This window comes from Gallus gallus, chromosome 8, assembly GCF_016699485.2.
Source record: "Gallus gallus isolate bGalGal1 chromosome 8, bGalGal1.mat.broiler.GRCg7b, whole genome shotgun sequence".
NCBI classification, from domain to species: domain Eukaryota; kingdom Metazoa; phylum Chordata; class Aves; order Galliformes; family Phasianidae; genus Gallus; species Gallus gallus.
In genome coordinates, this window is record NC_052539.1 from 14,829,599 (window position 1) to 14,851,182 (window position 21,584).

At 40.1% G+C, this 21,584-nt stretch overlaps 2 protein-coding genes across 7 annotated transcripts in view; one reads left to right on the forward strand and one right to left on the reverse strand.

The window, feature by feature from the left end:
• Positions 1-2,464: 2,464 nt before the first annotated feature.
• Positions 2,465-21,584, reverse strand: part of LOC107056693 (volume-regulated anion channel subunit LRRC8B) — a 28,419-nt gene continuing 9,299 nt past the window's right edge. For 2 of the 4 annotated variants that reach the window (XM_046898273.1, XM_046898274.1), the window contains 4 exons: positions 8,425-8,479; positions 7,660-7,749; positions 4,884-7,037; positions 2,465-3,852 (listed from right to left, as the gene is read on the reverse strand). In XM_046898273.1, coding sequence (XP_046754229.1) covers positions 3,580-3,852; positions 4,884-7,013 — 2,403 coding nt within the window. In that variant the 5' untranslated portion in view covers positions 7,014-7,037; positions 7,660-7,749; positions 8,425-8,479 and the 3' untranslated portion in view covers positions 2,465-3,579. Of the gene's footprint in view, positions 3,853-4,883; positions 7,038-7,659; positions 7,750-8,424; positions 8,480-19,948; positions 20,680-21,584 lie in introns of those variants that run through there. The other 2 variants (XM_004936638.5, XM_015290645.4) reach the window with 2 other exon arrangements.
• The window catches only part of KYAT3 (kynurenine aminotransferase 3), a 30,438-nt gene continuing 29,663 nt past the window's right edge, over positions 20,810-21,584 (forward strand). For all 3 annotated transcript variants that reach the window (XM_046898275.1, XM_046898278.1, XM_015290655.4), the window contains exon 1: positions 20,810-21,031. The gene's annotated coding sequence lies outside the window, so the exon portion shown is untranslated. The remainder of the gene's footprint in view (positions 21,032-21,584) is intronic.

A 21,584-nucleotide genomic window follows, 5' to 3' on the forward strand; every position in this document is an offset into this window, starting at 1 on the left:
TCCCAAAGGGTACAAAGGATATCAGCACAGTATAGAGTATATATATTTTTAACTAACGTTACCAATGAATTTTCTATGAGCTGGTAAAAAGAAGTCCAACAAAACCAGTAAAAAAACACTCCTGGTAATGTTAATAAAATAAGGCAACTAATTCTCATTTAAGCTGTTCCAGGCTTCCACAGATCCAGGTATTTAATTTCATCACCAAGATGAGAGACAGTACTGTAAAAATGACAAAGAAGGTTTTTTGTTTTAAAAGACCCAAAACCAGCACTCAAACATGTTTGTACATGTTTTTTTTTCCTTTCTCTTCAAAAAAGAGAAGAGAAACACAGTTTCCCACAAAGAAAACTATTAGGCAAAAGAAATGAGATTCTGAAGCTCACAGTATAAGCAGTACTTGAAACTCACGCATGACTTAGTATAAACAGCATTATTTTTAGCAGTTTAGCTGCGTGACAGCCGTAAAGGACAAGCCAGGAAGAGAATCATTGCTTTTCCCACTTTTCCCAGTACAATCCCAGGCTGCATTCCACGTTTACTCAGCTCCTAAGAACTGAAGTGCAAGGCCTGTAGTTGGTAGAACAGCTATTAAGATGCAAACTTGTATCTAGGAGCTTCTCCTCCAAGTCCAGAACATGAGAACTTCTTTGAAATGAAGCACAGTGTTTATTTTCCACTGCTGCTTTTCTCCTTCATGCTCTCCTGAAGACACACCTGCTAGCACACAGATAGCTGGGAAGCAGATTTCTGAGCATCATATTCAATAGCACATCTCACATGGGAAATAAAAAAAAACAGTTCATAGAAATGTAATGCAAAAAAATTTATTTTTTTTAAAAAGCATTCAAGATATGGTAGGTCACAATACAAGGGTCAACAACACTTGAAAAACTTTTCTTGATTGAAAGCAATTATTAAATACAAAGACTAAATGCCAGCACTGCTTATTGTACAAAGCTTATGAGAGTGTTTATACTGATTCCCAGAAAACCTCCTCGTTTGAAGAAATATTGAATATTAAGATCATGACTGAAATAAATGTATGAAATTTAGAGTTGTTTTTGTCTCCATTTCTAAGCACTAGTATTGTGCTTAATGGTACAAAATGGGTAATAAAGGCACACTGGATTGAAAGCAAGGCTGGAGATTCTAGCCATTAAACTCTCTGGCCTTTCTCTGCATCTCTTGTAAACACCCGAGCATACCGTAAAAAAGAATCCAATCCTCTTGAAGTGGTGCAAATTGACAAAATATAAGCCTGAACAAAAAAAAAAAAACACAACTTAAACTGTAAGACATGCATACTCATTCATTTCTTACTGGGTCATCATAGGATTGGTGATTATACAGTTTAGAAATGAAGTACCTTTCAAAGCTTATGCTAGTTCTGTCATAGTGAAATAGAAATGCACACTGATATCATTGTTCACCTGTCTGTTGTGTTGATAAATGGGGCAGATCCACTACTAAAAGGTTGAAGGTATTGGACAAAGCCATATATACACCTATTTAACTCTCAACACAGCTTTCTCATTACAAAAAAGCTTTAAAGAAAACACGTGCTTAATCTTTTTTTAAAAAAATTACTAGGCTGTAAGCCTTGTGTGTCAAATTCTGCCATGAAGCATTCTCCAGTGTTAAGTTACAAAGCCCAGACAGGGATCCATTGCAATTATTAACAAAACTCCAGCCACAGGGGTGCATATCAGTGTACTCCATTTTAATCATATTTACCATGACCGGCACAACTGGCTGTGTTTGCGAACCACATCCATACCTATGAACTATTATGCAACTCAAAATGAGATGTAAGTAGAGTTTGAGAAAGCTGCATATGGATGCTATGAAAGATTACTCCAGCTGCACTGATCTGCACATGAATACAACTAATCAGCTTACACTAAACAGTTCTAGAACTACGTAAAACATAAGTTACAATGCATTGGCTCCCTGAGAAGAAGTGTTTTAACTACAGAGGTCTTTGGAACACCAACTGTACAGTGAATAAAGACATACCTCTTGCACTGCTATTGTAGGGACATCTACTTTCACAATGATCAGATTTGCTTGTGATATTTTCACAGAGTAACAGACCTTACTCTCCATGTAAGTGACACTGAAATGGGAAGAAGAGATGACTAGAAGCACTCTAGTGCTAAAACTGGCTTATCTGTGATTATTTGTATTTACAAGCTAGAATGCATAGTTGCACACTTGATGAAAATGATATAATTAAAAGCACACTTTACCTTAATCAATTTTACCATAACTGAGATTACGTTTTCAAGAACTTCAAGATACTACAAGAAGTTTCCAAATCTGAGGGTTTTGGAAAGCATACTCCTCCCTCCCCCCTCCCCCCAAACTCCCCCACCATTGGGGGAACTTTAAGTGAACATGATTAATGTCTGCAGAGTTAATTCTCCAAACACAATAAAACAGTGCACAGCAGAAGAATGAATAAAGTCAGGAACCATTTTATTTCCATCCAGTGTTGCAGGTATTAAGGATGGCATATGAACTCATTTCATCACTGTAATTTATGAAACTATTCCAGTCCTAGAAGAGACAAAGCTTATAACTTATTTTTCCTTCTCAAGTACTTATTAAGCATGTGATTATTTGGTTTGTTCTAACTGTGCCTTTCAGTCCTAAACCTCTTTCATTCTCTTCCCAGTCACCAAAATATCATAACTGGGCATGGAGAAGCAGCATTGAGGCAGTCAGTAAATGAGAGGCTATTGAAAAATATTAAATAGCAACACACATTACACTTAACACTTGGGATGCTCACAACATACATAAGACAGCTTTATAATTTTGTGCTGTTTGCCAACTTTATGACAGTACTGTAAAATGTGACTAGCACACATGCACAACACTTACTCTAGATTGTCCCGATTCATCCAAGTTCCTAGGCAATGTTTCATTTTGTACTTACTATCTTTAAGACAAAATACTGAAACTGGCTTCAGGTATTATTGTCCAACTGGCTTTAATAGCAAGATTTAAATGACATCTTCCACAATTATAGAATTAACTCTCAGTACTTGTCAAAAACCTTCAAAAATTAAGGTACCGTGAAAAAGATTTTCAGTATATCCCATGCGATTGAGCTGCTCAAAAAGTTTTAATTTTTTATTTAACATTCTAAGTTAGTGAAGTGTTCACATTTAGAAACTAATTCCAGACAGTTCTTAGGCCTCATATGGCAGGAGATGAAACTGTTTAAAGTTATCACTACCAACAGAAAAAATTTCCTCATAGGAAAGAAAGTATATACAAACTCACGATAGCCAGGCAATCAACTCTTCCAATATGTAAGCATTTAACCAAATTATTTCAACCAGTGAAATCCAACCAGCAATTCATACTTCAGATTTTCTAAACATATGATTACCTGTCAAAGGCTGTAATTTTTGTTTAAGTATGTTTTGCTTTTCCAATACAATCAACTCTGTTCAATGCATTTAAGACTAAACTGTAAACTGCTATTCTGCCCATCTGTACAGATCTTTAGAGAGTGTTAAGCAAGAAGGCTTACAGGATGCACTGATGCAGAGTTTCAGTTCAAGCTTAGCACTTATCTGAGCTGGTCTGCAGGCGATCTCTTACACGAGGTGGAAGCGTTTTTAACAACCTTTCTTCTACAATTAGACTATTCCGTTTTAGGAACTGACATTCTTCCAGTTCAGCAGGAAGTGATTCAAGATAGTTTCCAGTGAGCTCTAAGTGAACAAGATTGAGTAGCTGGCCCACAAGAGGGGACAAATTCATCAGACTGTTATTTCCCAGAAGAAGAAATTGCAGCTTTTTGCACTGAAACAATCTATCAGGCAACATTTCAATCTAGAAAGAGGAAAGAAAAGAACAAAAATAACATACATTAAAATCTGTTAACACACACTGCTGCACATTCTCACATTTCCCAATTTCATTTTAGGGTAAGAGAGCTCCTTGCTTATGGAAGGATACAGGAATGGGCAACTAATATTTTATCATTAGGTGAGAAAGTGCCTGAGAACACTTCAGTGCTTTCATATACCTGCTTTGTTATGAAGATGCTTAGCTACTGACAGAAGTCAAAGCAGAAGCACAGCAGGGAGAGCATATACATGCATGCACACTCACAAGTGTGTACAAATGCATGCAGGTGGCAGGGGAGAATAAACAGACCACTATCTCCTAAGAATCATTTAATGAAGATGAAGCAGATTCTGTGGAGAGACATTAGCAGCTCCAGTGTCATGAAGCCTGTAGAAGCAGTTAACCACACAGCACAGTGGTAATTAGTCCCAATCCATGTTATTGACATTAACATCTAAAACCAATCTCACCAGTGAAAACAGTTCTAAACTTGAAGAGAAGTCTTAAGTCAAACCTGGACCCTACAATAATGAGCCAGTCAGCTTAGCACTGCTGATGAGGTTACCAGGCATAGTTATTTCCCCCCTCCCAGCCAGGCAGCTGTGCTGCTCATAAACCAGCTGTTGATTTGCCAAACTTTCACTTTGACAAAACAATGTAAAAATGTAACACTGCCAATTTCCATTAAAATGCTACATAGGATAGACAACTGTAAGGAACAGCAGGTACATTTTAGCCTCTACCTGGCATGTACTATCCTGGTTTATGGATCAGAGTCCTTAAACCACTACAAGACCAGCGTGGTACTTATTCAGTCTTAAACTCTGATGACACCACAGACTTCCAGTAATTGGACAAGTACCACCTACTTTTATCTTTACTGAGTTTATTTTAACCATGTACACCAAAAAAGCATTTTCAATCAGAAACTGCCACAGAAGGAATGTGAAGTCAATGTATAATTAACTTAAAAATATACATATTTTTAAGTAGTAATTCAAAATTCTACTTACATGGTTTTTAGTCAAAGCCAAGTACTGTAGATTGGTCAGATAACCGATTTCTTCAGGGATGGAGGTTAGCTTATTATAGCTAAGATCCAAATATTGTAACTTTTTGCAAAGAAACAGCTGCAATGGAACATCTTTAATATTATTGTAATTTAGATACAATTGTTCCAGGTTTGACAACGCACCGATTTGCACTGGGACGTATGAAATGCTGTTGTGCCACAACTTTAAGCAAGACAAGTTCTTAAGGTGTTGAAAGCTGATGATTTCTTCCACTGTTCTGAGATTATTTTCTCTTAAGTCAATTTCATGCAAGTTGTTTAGGGTAAAAATGGAATGGGGAATGCGCTCTAGATCACAGCAGATTAATTCCAAGGTTCTCAAGTTCACAAGCTTCTTCAAGTTATTTAGCACTATGAGTTTATTTCCCTCGTTGTTGATAGATAAGTGCTGCAAAGAAGGCAGATCTGTAACCACTTGAGGTATGCGAGAAAGGTTGTTTTTTAAGTGAATTGATCTCAGATTTTTTAGCCCCTGAAAGCTTTCATTGTAAATGGAGTTCTGATGATCTAGCATGAAATATCCTGTTAAGCACAATTCTTTGAGGTTTTTCAGATGAAATACCCAAAATGGAATTCTTCCCATCTCACTAGATTTCAGACGCAATGTTTTCAGATTTTCTTCTAAAAAGCTCACTGCTGGATAATCCATAGTTATTGATGAATGATAAACGTTGAGATCTTTGAGATTGACTAGCTGGGTCACAGCTGAAGGAAGTTTTGCTTCAGGAATAAGTTCCAAGCTTAGGACTTCTATTTCTGTCAGTTCAAAGACACTGTCTGGAAGACCACTTAACATGAAAAGGTGAAGTTCAACCTTGTCCTGGGAATTTCTTATTAGCTTATTTTTCAGTTTTTCCACTGACCATTCATTGTTCAGATTTATCTGTTTCAGTTTGTTTTCACTCAAATCAGACAAGAATATTGAGAATCGCTGGGAATAAAGAGGATCATACTGATCTGCCAAGTGGAGAATAAATGCAAAGTCATTCTTTACATCAGGTATATCGCTGTAGTTACTTTTCTCTCTCAACTTCTCAAAAGAATATTGCTTAAGTGAGCTTCTTAACATCCACCACAAACTATACGTACAAGTTAAGCCATAGAAGATCACCAAAACAACATAAAATGAAGCCAGAACTTTAAAAATTTCTGCTAATGAATAGACACACTGGTACCTTTTGTAGCCTGTAAAGGCTTGTACATTAACTATGCAATCAATTTCAAGTTTAATAAAGGATAAATAATAGGGAACATAAATTATTATTATTACAAACACAATGACTTTGACTATGATCTGTTTCATATACACTCTATATATGACATCCTTCTCTTCAACATGCACTCTGAATTTCTTCACTTTTTCAAATATAGCTTTAGCTTGTTCTCCTTCTTTTTTGTCAAGAACACTTGAATTTTCTCTTCCGGTGGTTTCCAAGCCAGGTTGTGTATATGGCAGGGACTGTCTGCTGGCACCTACATCTACTGAACTCCCAGGCGATGAAATCACTGCTTTTGATTTGGCAACTGGCAATTTCCTCACAGACTGCTCAGCAACTGTTTCTGAAAGGGCACGTGTTGTCCATGGAGAATCAAAACACTTCTGAAGAATTGCTACAAAGTGCTCAAGCCTAGAACTTGTACTAGGATAGTAAAGCCAGAAATTACTGCAAGCTGCAAAAATAAAGGTATGCAGAAGCACTAGGTATGGAAAAAATTTGGCAAACCAATGAAGCTGTCTCTCATAGCATACTGCATCAATATAGGAATACTGCTGCCGATGGAGATCATTCTGGATTTTAAGTGGGATGATTATCTGTGCAGTAGAGCTAGCAGACATGTTAAGATTGGTTTTAATTAGATCCCAAGGCACGGCACAATGATTGTCAAATTCTAGCTTGCAAGGAAGACAACACAACACTCTGGTTTGAGTAAGCTGGAGAGCCCCAGCAAGCACAGCAACTAGCAGCATTATCATGGTGAGGTAATACCAGAAGACATCCCACCATGGTTTTAGTATGTGGTAGGATGACTGAGCATCTGCTAAGTATTTGAGTTCTGTTAGCGTGATCATGACTTTCACCTGTACGAACAGCAGCTGGTGGAAGAAAAAAAAAACATCCTTAGAGAATTGTTAAAAACCATTTCTCTGTATTAAGAGCTTGAAGCATATGATTGTTTTCATGATTTGTGTATGTAACACAACATTGGTTTAGCACCCACAGTGTAGCAAAAGTATCTAAGAACTTCTGGCACTTAACCCTAGACATGATCTCATTTTATTTTCTAGCAAAAGTTACTCAAAATGCAAAAAACTTAAAGAAATTACCAAAAGAAATCAGGGTGTTTTGACTAAACATTTGGGTACTGGTCAGGTAGGAGTTAAAGTAGTACCTGAGATATTGCTAGCAATCCTTCTGTTTAAGTTATTTCTCTTATAAAAAAAATCAAAGCAATATGGTAAAATAACTATACTTGTAATTTAGAATTTTACACTGGATTAAATCACTTTACCCAATCAGTAAAGGATCAAGAAACCCACCTCAAAATAGCAAATCCCAAACTTATTTCACCAAGACAGTTAAGTATACTAATGAAAGTGTAGCTTTCTAACACAAATTGTCCATTATTGTCATATACCCACGTATAAGCATATGTATGCTATATAGACAAAACAGGTACATTTAACCCCTAGCAGGGTAGCCTTGATTCATACTTACTTTATTAAAAAAATACACAGCACCTCTCAGTCAGGAGGTCTACACCTTTTAAAATTCCTTGGACATGCCATCTTTACATTTGTCTTCATTCTGGATGGAAAAGCATTGACTTTATTTAGGTGAAGCCATTAAAATATAGGGCAAACATTTCAGCTTTCGTCACAACTTCTGCCCTACTGCATGCAGCAGGATCTATTAAGCTCCACATTGCTACAGCTACATTAAATGGAACAGAGCATACTCAGACAAGATAATCTAGAAATGTAAAGTCAGTCTCACACAATCACACCAAGAATGAGGAAAGTCTACAGCTTCCACTGTTTCACTGGGAAATTTTTGACCAAATAATTACAAGAAAATAAAAAAAAGCCACACAAGACTTCAAGAAATAAAGTTCAATCATTTTTTATATGCCACGGTTTGGCAAAAAGGTAGGTTTCTCAGAAACGGAGGCCTTTACTTACTGAATCAAACAAACATCCAGTGCCAATCACAATACCACAGACAGTACCAGTTTCTTACTATAAATTTGTTAAGCTGTACAGATAACAAGGAATGGTTATGTACTGCATTTAGAACACATTAAGAAAAATGCAATTTTCAATTCCAATAAACAGAGCTGACTAGTGGCTATAATAATGTGAATAGCTAGTCTAAGGCAAAACCACATTCTTATCCTACATTCACATTTAAAGGGAGAGGAATGGCCAAAACCAAATTAATCCTTGTTTTGACAAGACTACTTAAGAAAATGCAGAAACTTACCAGGCCCACTCAAGGGAAAGCAGCTGAAGAAGGACAGGATGGTAATAATGTGCCCCTGGAGGGAAATAAGGTATCATTAGATTACAAAACATTTGGATCCCAGTAACTGAGTATTACAACAACAGTTCAGAACTTTCTATAGCTCTTTTAAAGAGCTAACATTCAATAAGCAAAAGCTCTAGTTGTAACAATCTAAGATAACATCTCTGTGAACTATTTAGTCACCATCTGAGAGCTACTTCTCCTGAAGCAGAAATGAAGTAACACTCCTTTGTCTTTGCTGACTTAAAAACCATTTCAGCTAAAACGTTTTTGTATTTACATAGTTACTAATCCTAATGCTGAGATTCATTCTAACCACAGCTTTCCAGCTCATTAATTTCTTCATTCACTCCAGCTCAACTTGCAAAAACACATCTGTAAGTATTTTTATATTAGTTTTTTTTTTTTAAATATACATAACAAAGAAAACATCTGGAAGAGTCAAGACCACAGAATTAGATGAGAATTTAAAACAGTGTGAAAAGTCAAATTTCCATGAAAATGAGAGTACTTCATTTTCTGGAGAACAGGTGGACCTTATCAGGGGGCTGGGCAGATAACATTTTAAGAAATCGCTTTTACAATTAAGCACTTATTGGAGGAAGTTACACAATACAATTTCATGCATAGGTGCTGCTTGATACAAAGAAAACTCTTAGTAACAAACCCATTTTAGGGAATATGGCAGACTCTTGTTTAATATTAGTTACAAAATTCAGGGTATGAGAAAACAGTTAAGTTATACTGCCATTAATGCTGCTTAATTGTTCTGGTTTGTTATTCTTTTAAAGTTACTTTTAGAAAAATAGAAAATTGAACTTATTAAAAATGTACTTGAGTACAAGCATAAACCCAAATATCTTCTTCAATAAATGCCATAGTGTTCTGAAGTAGCGTGTAAGTAAACCAAGAACTCAGACTGAGACCGCCCCCTGCAATTTTTTAAGGTCTGTTTCTATAAAATGCTTTATCACCTGCCTTCCTCTCCATGTACAAACTTGCCAGTCCCTATGGCATATCCTAGAAAGAAGGCTATGTTCTCACTGTGGTTTTGAAACATTTCCTAGCAGAAAATGCGCATCTCCATATTAAGTGTTTAATTACTTGAACTTTTTTCTTCTTAATGACTACTTTTTGAAACTTCCTGATGAAGCACATGCACAATTATAGGTATACAAAAGCTTTCCTATTGGATAAATACGGAGCACATACAAATGCAATACAAATGTGAGTTATAAATGATAATTTTGCTCAAGATAGTTCTCTTTCAGATCCCGTCTGTACACCAAGAGCGACTAAACAAATGGAATAATGTTGGAGTGTAATGGGTTTGATGATTCTCATCTCCAGCAGCTTAAAACCCATATCAAAGCCATAAAAGCTTTTCAAAGTAGCCAAATTCAATTGGCACTCTTTCTCAGAAGATGAGACATAGAAAAATAGCCCCAGGCTAAGTGAGGACTTACCCCAGACTAGAACCATGCCTCAGGCCATAAAGACAAAGCAATCGCGTTCACTAATATTTTTAATTACTTCATACTTACTTACAAATTCAATAAAGAGAAACAAATCTAGAACAGGAATATGAGGCTATCATTTTGAAAAATGACTATTGCCACCAGAAATGCCTCCTCCCAAAAAGGTTTCGTAATGTTGTATGACCCTGTCATTGGGTTACTGCTTACATGATTTTAGACACAACCAGTTAGGGACAACTTGTCTCCTCCCCCAGACAAAAATGGGCTACAAAAGCTAACATCTGACAGGAGGTTTTATTTTTAAACACTTTACGAAACCAGCGTAGCCTTAAGTATTTGATTGTTGTTTCTGACACAGAGTTAATAAAAATAGATTTATAAAACTAAATCATACTTCAACAGGTACTTCAGTGACCCTAGAATAGACAAATCCTCATGAATATTCTCAAAGGAAGATCAGAACAACCCATACCCATCCATACTCATCACCAAAAACATTACTTGGTTAAAACTTCCCCTTCTATTAGCATGCCACCAACTCCTCCTTCAAGTGACTGCAACCAACAAAAAGCCCAGGTACTGGGAGAGTTCTGGGGCAGCTCTGACTTCATGAAGAAGGAGATAACTACAGAGATCTTTGAGACTCTTTAAAGATTCAGACACCTGCAGCTTCTTTCAGTTTCAGCCTTCTGTTGACAAGAGATCTCAACTCAAGCACTATATTTGATATGCGGCCTTCTAGAACGTGTACTTTGACCACCTGTGTGCACATGAAAACTTAGTTTTAGGATCTGTTAGATGGGGATTGCAGTTTTGCAAGTGTATTCCATTGAACACAAACAACATGCAAACAAGATTAGAGAAAGCTTCTTTCCAGTTCCTTCTGAAGAGGTCACGAGTGATGATTAAAGTTGTACAAGTAATTATCCTCTTGTATTCAAAATAAGCCTGAACACATTCCCAAACTCCTTGAACATCCTGTGCTTCTGGAATGGTTTTTAAGTCTAACATAACCTTTCAAACCATTAAATACATAAAGATATTTCAGTCAAAGATCTTAACCACAAGCATAGACAATGTCAACCATCTGTGAAAGGATTAAGTAGTTCCTCAACAGTCATGTTAGCAGGACAGTATTGCTGAACATAACATGTGGAACAGACTTATGCTGCTTGAGAAACAATCCTTTCACTCTAGAGAAGGCTGCTTACATAAGGCTATTAGGTCCATTCATTACTGGAAGAAAATGCAATCATGTTTTTAGTATAAAATCTAGTAAATCAGGCAATGCTTCCATTTTTTTACTTTATATGAGTTACCCTCCTCCTCTGCTACTGCTTCAGACAACTGCACAGCACATGAGCTGATATAAAGGCTTTGCAGAATTCAGCAACTACTATCCAGCACTACCACTTCCGTTCTTGTAGCAAGCTGGGAAACTAGATAAGCATACAACTTAGCAACGATACTGCAAATAGTTCTCCCAACTATCCAGAAGATTGAACATTCTTAGGTTCAACACAGGTGGCCTTTGAGTAGCTGGAAAAAAATTATCCAGAAAACAGCTTCACCTAAACTCAGAAGCAACCTTGATTTTTACTACTTCCTTCCTCTAGTACACTTAATACAAGCAAGATACTTTATCTTATAGTCTAGTCTAAATTAGGAGTAAGCTTTATTCTAATTTGATTTGCTTCACAAACAAAAGACTCATTGCTGAAATCTAAGTAGGACTAGGTACATCATATTGTGCAGTTTCAATCTATACTGTATCACTGCAGAAAAGACCATTATTTTCCTCAAGCCATATGTTGTTAACTTTTCCTTAAATGTCACCAAGAAGCAAAGATTAAATCAGTTCTCCTTAAACAAGGCCAGTAAAGAATTAGTCTGTGGTAGTAAAATATGTTGCTGGTCAAACCCTTGCCAGGGGGCTGGTTCATCCTCAAGCATTCTGGTTGCACAGGTAGTTCAAATTATAGACCCGGAGGCCACACAACAATGAGCCACATCTCTGAGCTCTGCCTAAGTGTTTCAAATTACTTGAGCTTAATTCTTGAGGACAGATGGTAGGAAGAAACCAAGTTAAATATTTTGAGAGTTAAACTTGATTATGAAACTATTGCAAAGCTACAGGATATGTACACTTAGAAAAAAATCAGTACTTTTAATTTCATAGTAGTCTTGGCTGGAGAGCAATTGTAAATATAAACTCAGGTTCAGATGTGCATGTTTCAGCTTTAATAGTAGCACTTCCCCAGCCATCAAGACAAGTTCAAGATGTCACCTCTGCATCTGGAAGGCAGACTGCACTCTAGCTAAAACAGGTCACAACCTATGCTCCTAGGAAGGCCTGAATTAGTGACAAACATCTAGGCATGCATTTCTATTTTTAGCTTGCAACTCCCAGCTTCAGTCCAAGCTCAGGACCAAGCAGTAGATGAGAGAAGCGACCTACACAAAAATCACTGCAAAGTAAAACCAAGGAAAAAACAGCAAGTAAAGAGCTACATTTCTGGATGGTATGTTAAAGCTGAATGGGCAAGCCTCCTGACAGTAAGAAAACTAAAGTGAGAAAGAAGTACACCAGCTTTGTCTGTTTTGCAAGTCACTGCGTCAACACAACTGATCAATGCAAGCCTTCTGCATTCTGGGCAGGTATTAATTCACAGTGAAGTTTCACCCCCAGTCATGGTGCTTTCCAAGGTCCCTACCAAGCCAAACAGAATCCAGACTGAATCAGTTCTGACATACTTTTCTAGAACTGAGCAAGTTTGTACAGCTTTAGTGGACCAGCACTACTTGCTAACTCAGACACATACATTTAAAAAAAAATATATTCTCTGTCATATATGTATCCCTGCCTGATATAGGAAGGATTTCCACTATATAGATAAGTTATAGCATTGAGGCCTCCTTTTTCCTTAAGGACACATTAATGCAAATTTTCAGCTAAACTGTATGCAGTCACTTTGCTAGACTATGGATTTATTTTCTGCTTGTGTTCACAGCCTTTTAATTCTTCTAAGCTAAAAATATATTATTTGCATATTTTATTAAGCTTGCTTGCATCTAAAATATTGATTGCCATAAATATGAAAGAAGCAGAGCTTTGCTGTGTTAGTTGTACAAAGAACCCAAAAGGTAAATTCACATTTTACTCCTCCCTAACATTTAAGCAACCATTTGACCAACTTTAAAACAATTTCTCAGGGAAAACTCTAGCACTTTTCTCCATTAAGTGTTTTTTTTTTTTTTAAATTCCATTAATTTCCATTTCTTCAAACACTTGTATGCTCCACGTGCTCTCCATAAAGGGAATTTTAAATAGTGCACCAAAATTTCACACAGATTTTACAATCTTAGAACAATCAGGTACTTAAAGCTCTGCCATCAATAGCCTGCCTGGTGATTCCTCAAAAAACACAGAGCAACCCATTCAAGCATGAAAAATAACTAGAAATATTTCCATAAGGCTTTTTTTTTAATGGGAGTATAACAAGCTGTAGCTCTGCAGACTGCCAGACCACTGAACACCAAGGAGCTCTGGATCCAGTCAGACTCATTAGCAGGCCCAGACCTGCTATGCTGAACATCCAAGGTGCCCTTCAGCCTGCACCATGCTGATCTCTGAGGGTAAGCTCAGCCAACTCATGGTAACAGAGTCCACAGGCCGCTCCCACTTGGTATTGGCAATTACACCACCTGCACATCCTTGTCTTTATCAAGAGCTGCAGCAAGTTCTCCTGTGAACATCCTTCCTGCTTGACCATGGAAAATCTCCATAGTGATTTCTTCTAAGAAAATTCCATAACAGTTGGAATGATTGAAATGAGGTAATATCATTTGATGCTACGTAACTTGGAGTTTTCAGCTTCCAGTGGGATGTAAGATTATCTATACTGCTCTTTCAAGTGCAGGCTGTGATAAAAAATGATACTTCACAGAGTCTAAGCAAGTAAGCTGAAGAAACCTGGCTTTCTAGTATAGGAGAAGATGAGTGAGAACACCAGGGGTGGAGAGGACAGAATAGAACAGCATGGGAAATACATCTGCCTCTTCAGGAGGGACACAGTTCATCTGTGCTCAGCTAATGCTTATCCAAACCAGTGCAGGAGGAGACAACTCTCTCCAGAGATGACTGCAGGTATTGTGCTGTCAAACATATCTGTCTATACATGCCATGGAAGATGCAAGGCAAGTAGCACAGACTACACTCAAGTTATGCCTAAAAAGATGCAAGAATAGCCCTCCTCTGCTGTTCCTCCACGTCCCAGTTAAATTTTGAAATCAGTACAGCAGTGTTGAAAACAAACTGTGTCAAAACTACAAACAGTCCTTAATTCCAGTTTCCAAAGAAATCTTCAGGCAAGTTTGAAGCAGTAAGTATGAAAAGTCTCCTTGGCTCTTCATCCTAGGCAAGATCATACCAAAAGCAATCCCAACATGTCTAGACTGAGATTGATATCTGTGGCATGCTGTACATTTTATAACTTTCTCAGAAAGCACCTTACTCAACAGCACACTAAGTCTTCCATCCCAGTACCAACATGACTAGTACTGAGTAAGACAACTGCCAAGCCACAATAAATTAGACTCCCAAGCTCACTTTTAGTGTCTTTTTATTCTCATAACCACATTCTTGGGTCTTCCTCATGCAGAGAAATATGAATACATAACCATAAAACAATGGTATCAGCACTATCCCTCCAGCATTCTAAGGGAAGTCTCAAGAGTATCTACTTAATTCTGCATACCAAGATAAGTGCTACAATAGAAAAATAATTTTTATCCTCTTAGTTTCTAGAAGTCAGACAGATTCTCATGACGTCCATTCATTGTGCTGCTACGCTCAGGACATCAGAAAGAAAAGCATGCTAAGAACACACTAGAGAATATTCATTACTTAACTGCTGCAAGGTTTCTCTACCAGGAGATTTTTAATTTTTGTAAAGGTTATCATCTTCAGGCCAGCTGCACAAGACAGCTGTGACCATTTACCTAAAGACCATCTTCCCACTGGGAAAAGGCTCTTCCATTTTCAGTATACTTTCCAATAAACTGATTCTTGGTAAAATCATAAATGGCCAGAGATCCTAGAGGTATCTAAGATGATTCCTGTAACCTCACTAGAAACAATCTGGAATAAGGAAATATTATCACAGAATCATTTGAGTTGGAAGGGACCTTTAAAGATCTACAGTTCAACTCCCTTGCAATGAAGAGGGACACCTGCAGTTCCATCAGGTTGCACAGAGACAAGCCCACAGTCCAGCTTGCCCCTGAATATCTCTAAGGACAACTTAAGGGCAACTAGTGTTCCACTGGTTCCAGAAGGGGGGAACCGTGGAGTACATGTACACATCCAAACCAGCTGTGCATTAGTTGTCCAACTAGCCTAAGCAGCACTGCTGTTCCAGCAGAACAAAGTGCACTTCAAAGTCTACTCAAGAATTCAGGTAAGCACAGAGTAAGTTTTGCAGTCCTCAAGGATATCTCACTGCTATACCAAGGCAGTATTGTAAGTTAACACCACAGGTACTGATGTGTTAACTAGAGCATGTTCATATTCTGACTTGATACTATTAGATAAGGACTTCAGCAGCACTGAGCTGAAATCAAGATGGAGGTGGGCAACATCCTGTATACGGTAGGAAATCTTGCCAGCTTTGCTAAAAGCAGAGTACAGAAATTCAATATATTTAGATATTCAGAATCTCTATTCTACATTACTTTCCTAAATCACAAGCTGCTTTCTCATATAGTAACCACACATAGCCCTTTTAACAGGTATGTTTACCTCTGATTTGACTTGCATAGAGCTACTGAGCATTTTATTTCTGTCTCAAGTTTTTCAACTATAAAAATCGTAGTGCAATTTCTCACATTCTTTATGAAATATTTAAATGTGGCATACTACTAGATAATCTGGGGATTCTGGTTTGTACAATAGGTTCTGTTAGGTTCTGACAGAGCTGGAAGCACACATGCTATTACTACTCCCAGTAGGCTCAAACAGATATTTTTGTTACCATCTTTGCCTGATCTGAGAAATCACTTAGTATTGATTCTAGCCATAACAGAGCATAATTTTGATTCCCCTGAAATGGAAGTGGAATAAGTTTTATTAACACTCCAGCAGGAAGCATGCTGTGCACAGTCATCCCTACCTCCTATCATCTGTTTCTATTACTTTGTGTTATGTACTTATAAATTGGACAAAGCACCCAGCTACATTTTTTTCTTTTAATAAAATTAAAGGATTGAAGGACTCATTTCCACATTGCACGTACTGTGCAATATTACATTTCCTGAAAACACACATCCACATGCAAGCATGACAGTTAAAAGCAACACTAACCTTATCTACCAGCATCATCTTCTAGAACAGTGCTGTTTCAGAACAAAGTACGTGTGATCAGGATTGAATGCTACAGTAAACCAGCAGTAATCCTGCTTTGATAACTGAATAAAGTTAGCTTAGTACTTAAATTTACTCTTTATACTTCCCATCAAACCCAACCATGCTGTGCAGCCCTTCATGCTCCAAAACCTCTTTATGAGCAGATTGTCTGAAAAGACCTAGAAAGTGGCAAGTTCTTTTTCTTCCAGACAGCTTTACTGCAAGAACAAAAACCACTTTTCGGTATGAAGCAAAATGTAATAACTTCAAGTCAAGGTTTTTACTATCACTTGAGTCATTAAGAGCTTTGAAGTACAAAAAGCTTCAGCCCCCTATCTGTGAGGAACCAAATAGCAGTTCCCAGCAAAGCAGGCAGGATATGCCAGATAAGCAAAACTTCGGTGCTTCCCTGACTGAGCCAGTGTCATTGACAAGTTAGTATTTAAGCAATGTTAATGTTTAATAAAAGACATTTACTCAGGAAACAGTTTTTCCTGCATTGCAAAGGCACTGACAAAGTTATAATCACTTTCACACTTCCATTTGCTATGAGTTAAAAGTGATAGATCGCCACCCTTGTTAATAATTTAAATATGGTGTGAAAACAGTTTCATTTAAGTTTTCAAGTGCCCACTTCTTTAAATATACCAGATTGCACTACAGCATTCATAGGAAATAATTAAGTTAAAGAAAAAATATATTAGCATTACAGTACAAAATTGTACTTCTCAAGTTCGAGCTCAGTAGATGTATACATTTGCATGAAGAACTTCATCTACCATAGCACATCTGGAGAAGTATCTGAAAACCTGAACTGCTCAGAGAATAACAAAAACTAAGGCAGTGGGGTCTGGGACATCAAGGGTTACATTTCCTGGGTTTTTGAATAAGAGCTTTAAAATCAATGTCACTCGTTAAGCCTGAATGAACCACAGGGCCATAGCTTTGTGGCTGTTATGCCACAGAACTGAAGCTTAGTTTCCATATGAAACTAAAACCACAATTCAGACATGTATCTCCCAAACAAGTAAACAGTTTGTAACAGGACAATCCAAAGCAGTGTCCTAAGCTTACTAACAGAAGCGAGGAAACCAGACTGCTTCATTACCATATTCTTCATTAGTACCACTAGATTCCTTACCAGCATTTTCAGTCTCTTCTGCTTCTTACAATGAGCTAAACCCTCAACTTACACATGGAAAAACCACATTCCAGTTTACAGTAATAGAACATACAGAGCATTTGAGCACTGCACTCACATAACTCAATTCTGGGTGTGTGAACATGGTATTTTGAAACCGAATGGCACAAATAAGAGTTAAATGGAAGACTCTGTTATGAGTTCTTTCCACGATCCTCTTCTGACTGCTGAAAAGCCCCAGAACCTTCTCTGGCATACAGTGGAGGAGAGCATGCCTGTATTACACCCCAGCCACATTTGCAATAGCTTTGTTGAGAGTTGTGTTGTCTACCCTCTTTTGAGTGTACTACCCCACCAGAAATCCATCTTCTCATACTAGTAAAGTTTTAACTACTGCAGAAAATATGTATTCTAAAACTTTACTTCAGCATTGATTTACAATTTGATTATAACTAGTTGGAATCTGAATCCAGCTTACAGCATACTAACAACTTCTAGGGAATAAAAAAGCCCAAGCATAACTATAAAACAAAGTTTGCATACCAAGACTGCTACTGGAACACATACACAATACAGCACATACAAGTGTGCCATTTAGTTAGTTATCAGTAACTTCAGATCACGACTCATAAGCTCTCTGACATTAATGAGACTGACTGCCCACACGGTGATAGCAGGGAGAACAAAATGAAGGCCACAGCCTCTCAGCTGCTGTTAGCAGCTATCACAGAGCACAGTTACAAGCTTGTGATGTGTGGCTCTGCACTCACCCCACACATAACACAAGCCTTTATTAGACAGGACATACCATAACTCGTCACCAGTTAAGAAGAATCAAGCAAATCATTTGTTAACTAGCAAAGTAACATATCTATCCCACTTAAGCATTGACATTACAGCAATTTTAAATACTCAAATATTAATACTACTTCACACACTGCCCTTCTACATTACTACTCCGGTCATACAGACAAATTAGCTCTAACTTCTTAAAAAAGAACTGTAAGAGCAACTGGCAGAATAACACTATTTGCAAGACAAGAGCTGAACAGCTACTACAAGAATGCCTACAGGAACAACAAATAGAGTCCAACAGGTTAGTGCAGAGGATACAGATAGCAGCGTGAAACAGAAAATGGAGACCAGTATAAAGCATGCTCTATCCCCTCAGGCACATTAAATACCCATTTCTAATCCTAGCTGAGTAAAGCTTCATGGTTTTAGCAGTAGGTATTGTACGCTGTAGTAGTATTACTGGAGCCACAGCCTCTTTCACTACTTCCAAGAGAACACAAGGCTTCCTTCCTCCCTCCCCTTCATTCATGAAATGAATACTAAAAAATACTTCTTTGGCAGTGATATACTGCTCAATGAGGCTCATTTCATAATGCTGAATTACTGGTGGATGCCTCTTCAGCACTACCGTCCCCTGTCTAAAATCTACTCAACATGTTTTCACCAACTTCAGAGAGCAGTTGTATTCATAACTGAAGAGAAACAAAAGGGAGTTTTCCTTTTCTCCCCGATCAGAATCCCATCTTTCTAAAAAAAAGAATAGCAAAATCAGACTAGAAACTCACTTCTCAGGAGCACAAAGGAATAAACATTCAAATTTCCATGAATTACACAAATCCTACTGAAATTGAAAGAAGGTTACTGTGTAAAGTACTTCTTTACTGTGTAAAATATATGCTAAAACTCAGGTTTTGTTCGCCAGTTACAACAAAACGTTTTAGTACACAGGGGAAAACACTTCAGAGAAGCAGTACCCAGCCCTGGCTGCTGGCTCTATGCTGCAGCCCCTCTCTCCCTGCCACATCCCTTGCACTGGTTAGCACTGCACCTACAGAGGGAAAGCACTGCATAGGTGAACTCCACCACCCTCCTGCCAGCTCAGTGGCACAGGGTGAAAAAAGCACATGCCACACATAAACACAGCGAATTTTATGAGCAGTAACCTATAAGACTGTAACCCTTAAGCCTTCAGAGCGCCTCCTTAAATGTTTAAGGACTCATAACAGTAACCCTGTGACCAAATGCCCTCGCTGCTGGAAAGGTACAGAAGGGAGATCTCTGAGACGTTGGGAAGCAGCCGGTGACACACCTTATCACTCAGCAAACTGATGAGAAAAGCCGAGAGCCCACAGAACTTGAAGCATCAATGCTCAAAATCCCAAATGACCATACAGCTCTCACCTTGTTCTAGCAATACCTCGACAGTACTTCAAATGTCCACATTAGGCATTAGTTCAAACACAGTTAGTTACCTGACCAGCATCATTAATGACAACCTCCGTATAAAGTCAAGCTTCAGGGAAGGCAGCTTCCACACTTTCTTTGCTCCTACCAAAACGACTGACTGCAATGCTCACCACAAAGTCCTAACTGGGGCCAGAGAGCTGCCTCAGTTCCACCACAGAGCAGACCAGCAAGAAGTCAGCCTCGCACCGCCAAACTCACCCGGTTCGAGGAGAAGCAAAAGCCACGGTGCAAGAACCCGTGAGGAACGCGCTGCCGCGGATTGGGAATGGAAGCACCGGCGGGGGAAGAAGGGACCAGGCAGCCCGGGGCAGGGCGCGGGCGGCCCCGCACGGCCAGGCCTCAGCTCCGAGCCGCCCGAGGGCAGACAGCAGCCCCGCGGCTGCAGGTGACGCCGCACCGGGGCGAAAAAGGGGAAGGAAGCAACGGCCGACCTGCGTTCGGCGGTCACCCGAGGACACGTGCAGCCGCCGTTACGCAAAGCGGAGCAGCGAGCTCCTCCCGGCCCCACCCGCGGCGGGGCGGCCCCGGGCCCTGCGGCAGGCACGGGCAGGCGCCCCGATCCCCGGGGCCGGTCCGCGCCCAGCCCAGCGGCTCACAGAGCGGGCAGGTGAGCGCCGCCGCAGCGCGCAGCCGAGGAAGGGCGGCAGCCCCGAGGGCGGGCGGCGCCGGGCACCTCGCGGGCCCAATCCCCGCGGGGCTGCACGACGCCCTCGGTGGCTCCGCTCCGTCCCGCTCTTCCCGCCCGGTGAAGACGCAGCGCTGCCGGAGACGGCCGCTCCCGCTTACCTATCCGCAACGCCTCAGCCGCCCCCCTCCAGCCAGCCAGCCACCCGCCCGCCCGGCGCGCTCTACACGGCAGCGCGCCCCGTCCACGCAGCAGCCCGCAGCGCGGCGCGAGGCACCGGCTCCAACCGGCACTTCTCGGCTCCGGCCCCGCCCCGCCGTCACGTTACCGCCCGCGCCGGCCAATGGGGCGCGTGCGGCGGAACCGCTGACGAGCCGCGGGGCGGGGAGGCGGCTCCGGAGGACAAAAGCGCGGCCGCGCCCAGCCCGCCCCTCGCCGCGCACCTGCAGCCCGCCCGGTGCAGCGGCGGCGGCGCCTCGAGGGTCCCCTCGCACCGTGTCCGCCGTGCGGTCGGGCTGGGTCGGCCGCACGGGGCGGAAGCGGCAGAGGGGCGATGAGAGGCCCGTTCCGAGGCCCGGCTGGGGAGGTGGCGTAGAGGCTGCCGCTCCCCCCGGCGTTCAGACCAACGGAGGAGGTGAAAGCGGAAGGTGAAAGAGGTGAGAAAACAACCATCGCCGGCCGCGATAATTAAAGCAAATAAAAAATGAATAACGTGCACAAAGCGAGCTTGAGCTTTCCCACCGCTGCACGCTGTGCAGAGCTCCAGCCCCGTTGTTGTGGTCAGACACACCCAGTGAGCATCCTCCTCTATGAAAGGGACAGCTGAAAACCACCGCACTGCATGCGAACCCTAATTCGGCTATTCAACTCCAGTGAAAAACAGACAACATTAAAAAAGCCACAGATACACACAGCACCTTAAAAACCACCAGAAGTTCATTTGACTTTCCTGCTTCCTCTTTCCCCAGCTGTCAGGTGATTCCCTCCCTCAAGCATGTCTGCAAAGGCTGCTTCTGGGCTAAATGCACAAAGCCCAGAAGAAAAACTGGAGTTGTACCCCGATTTCTACCAATAGCTGGGACAAAGGGGTTGTTTCTACCTCCTCTTACTCATGTGCACAAACAGCTCAATGCACTCAAGTAATTCTGCAGTATTTTCATTCTTACCATCTCCATTGCAAACACCTACTCAAAATTCTAGTTACAGCAT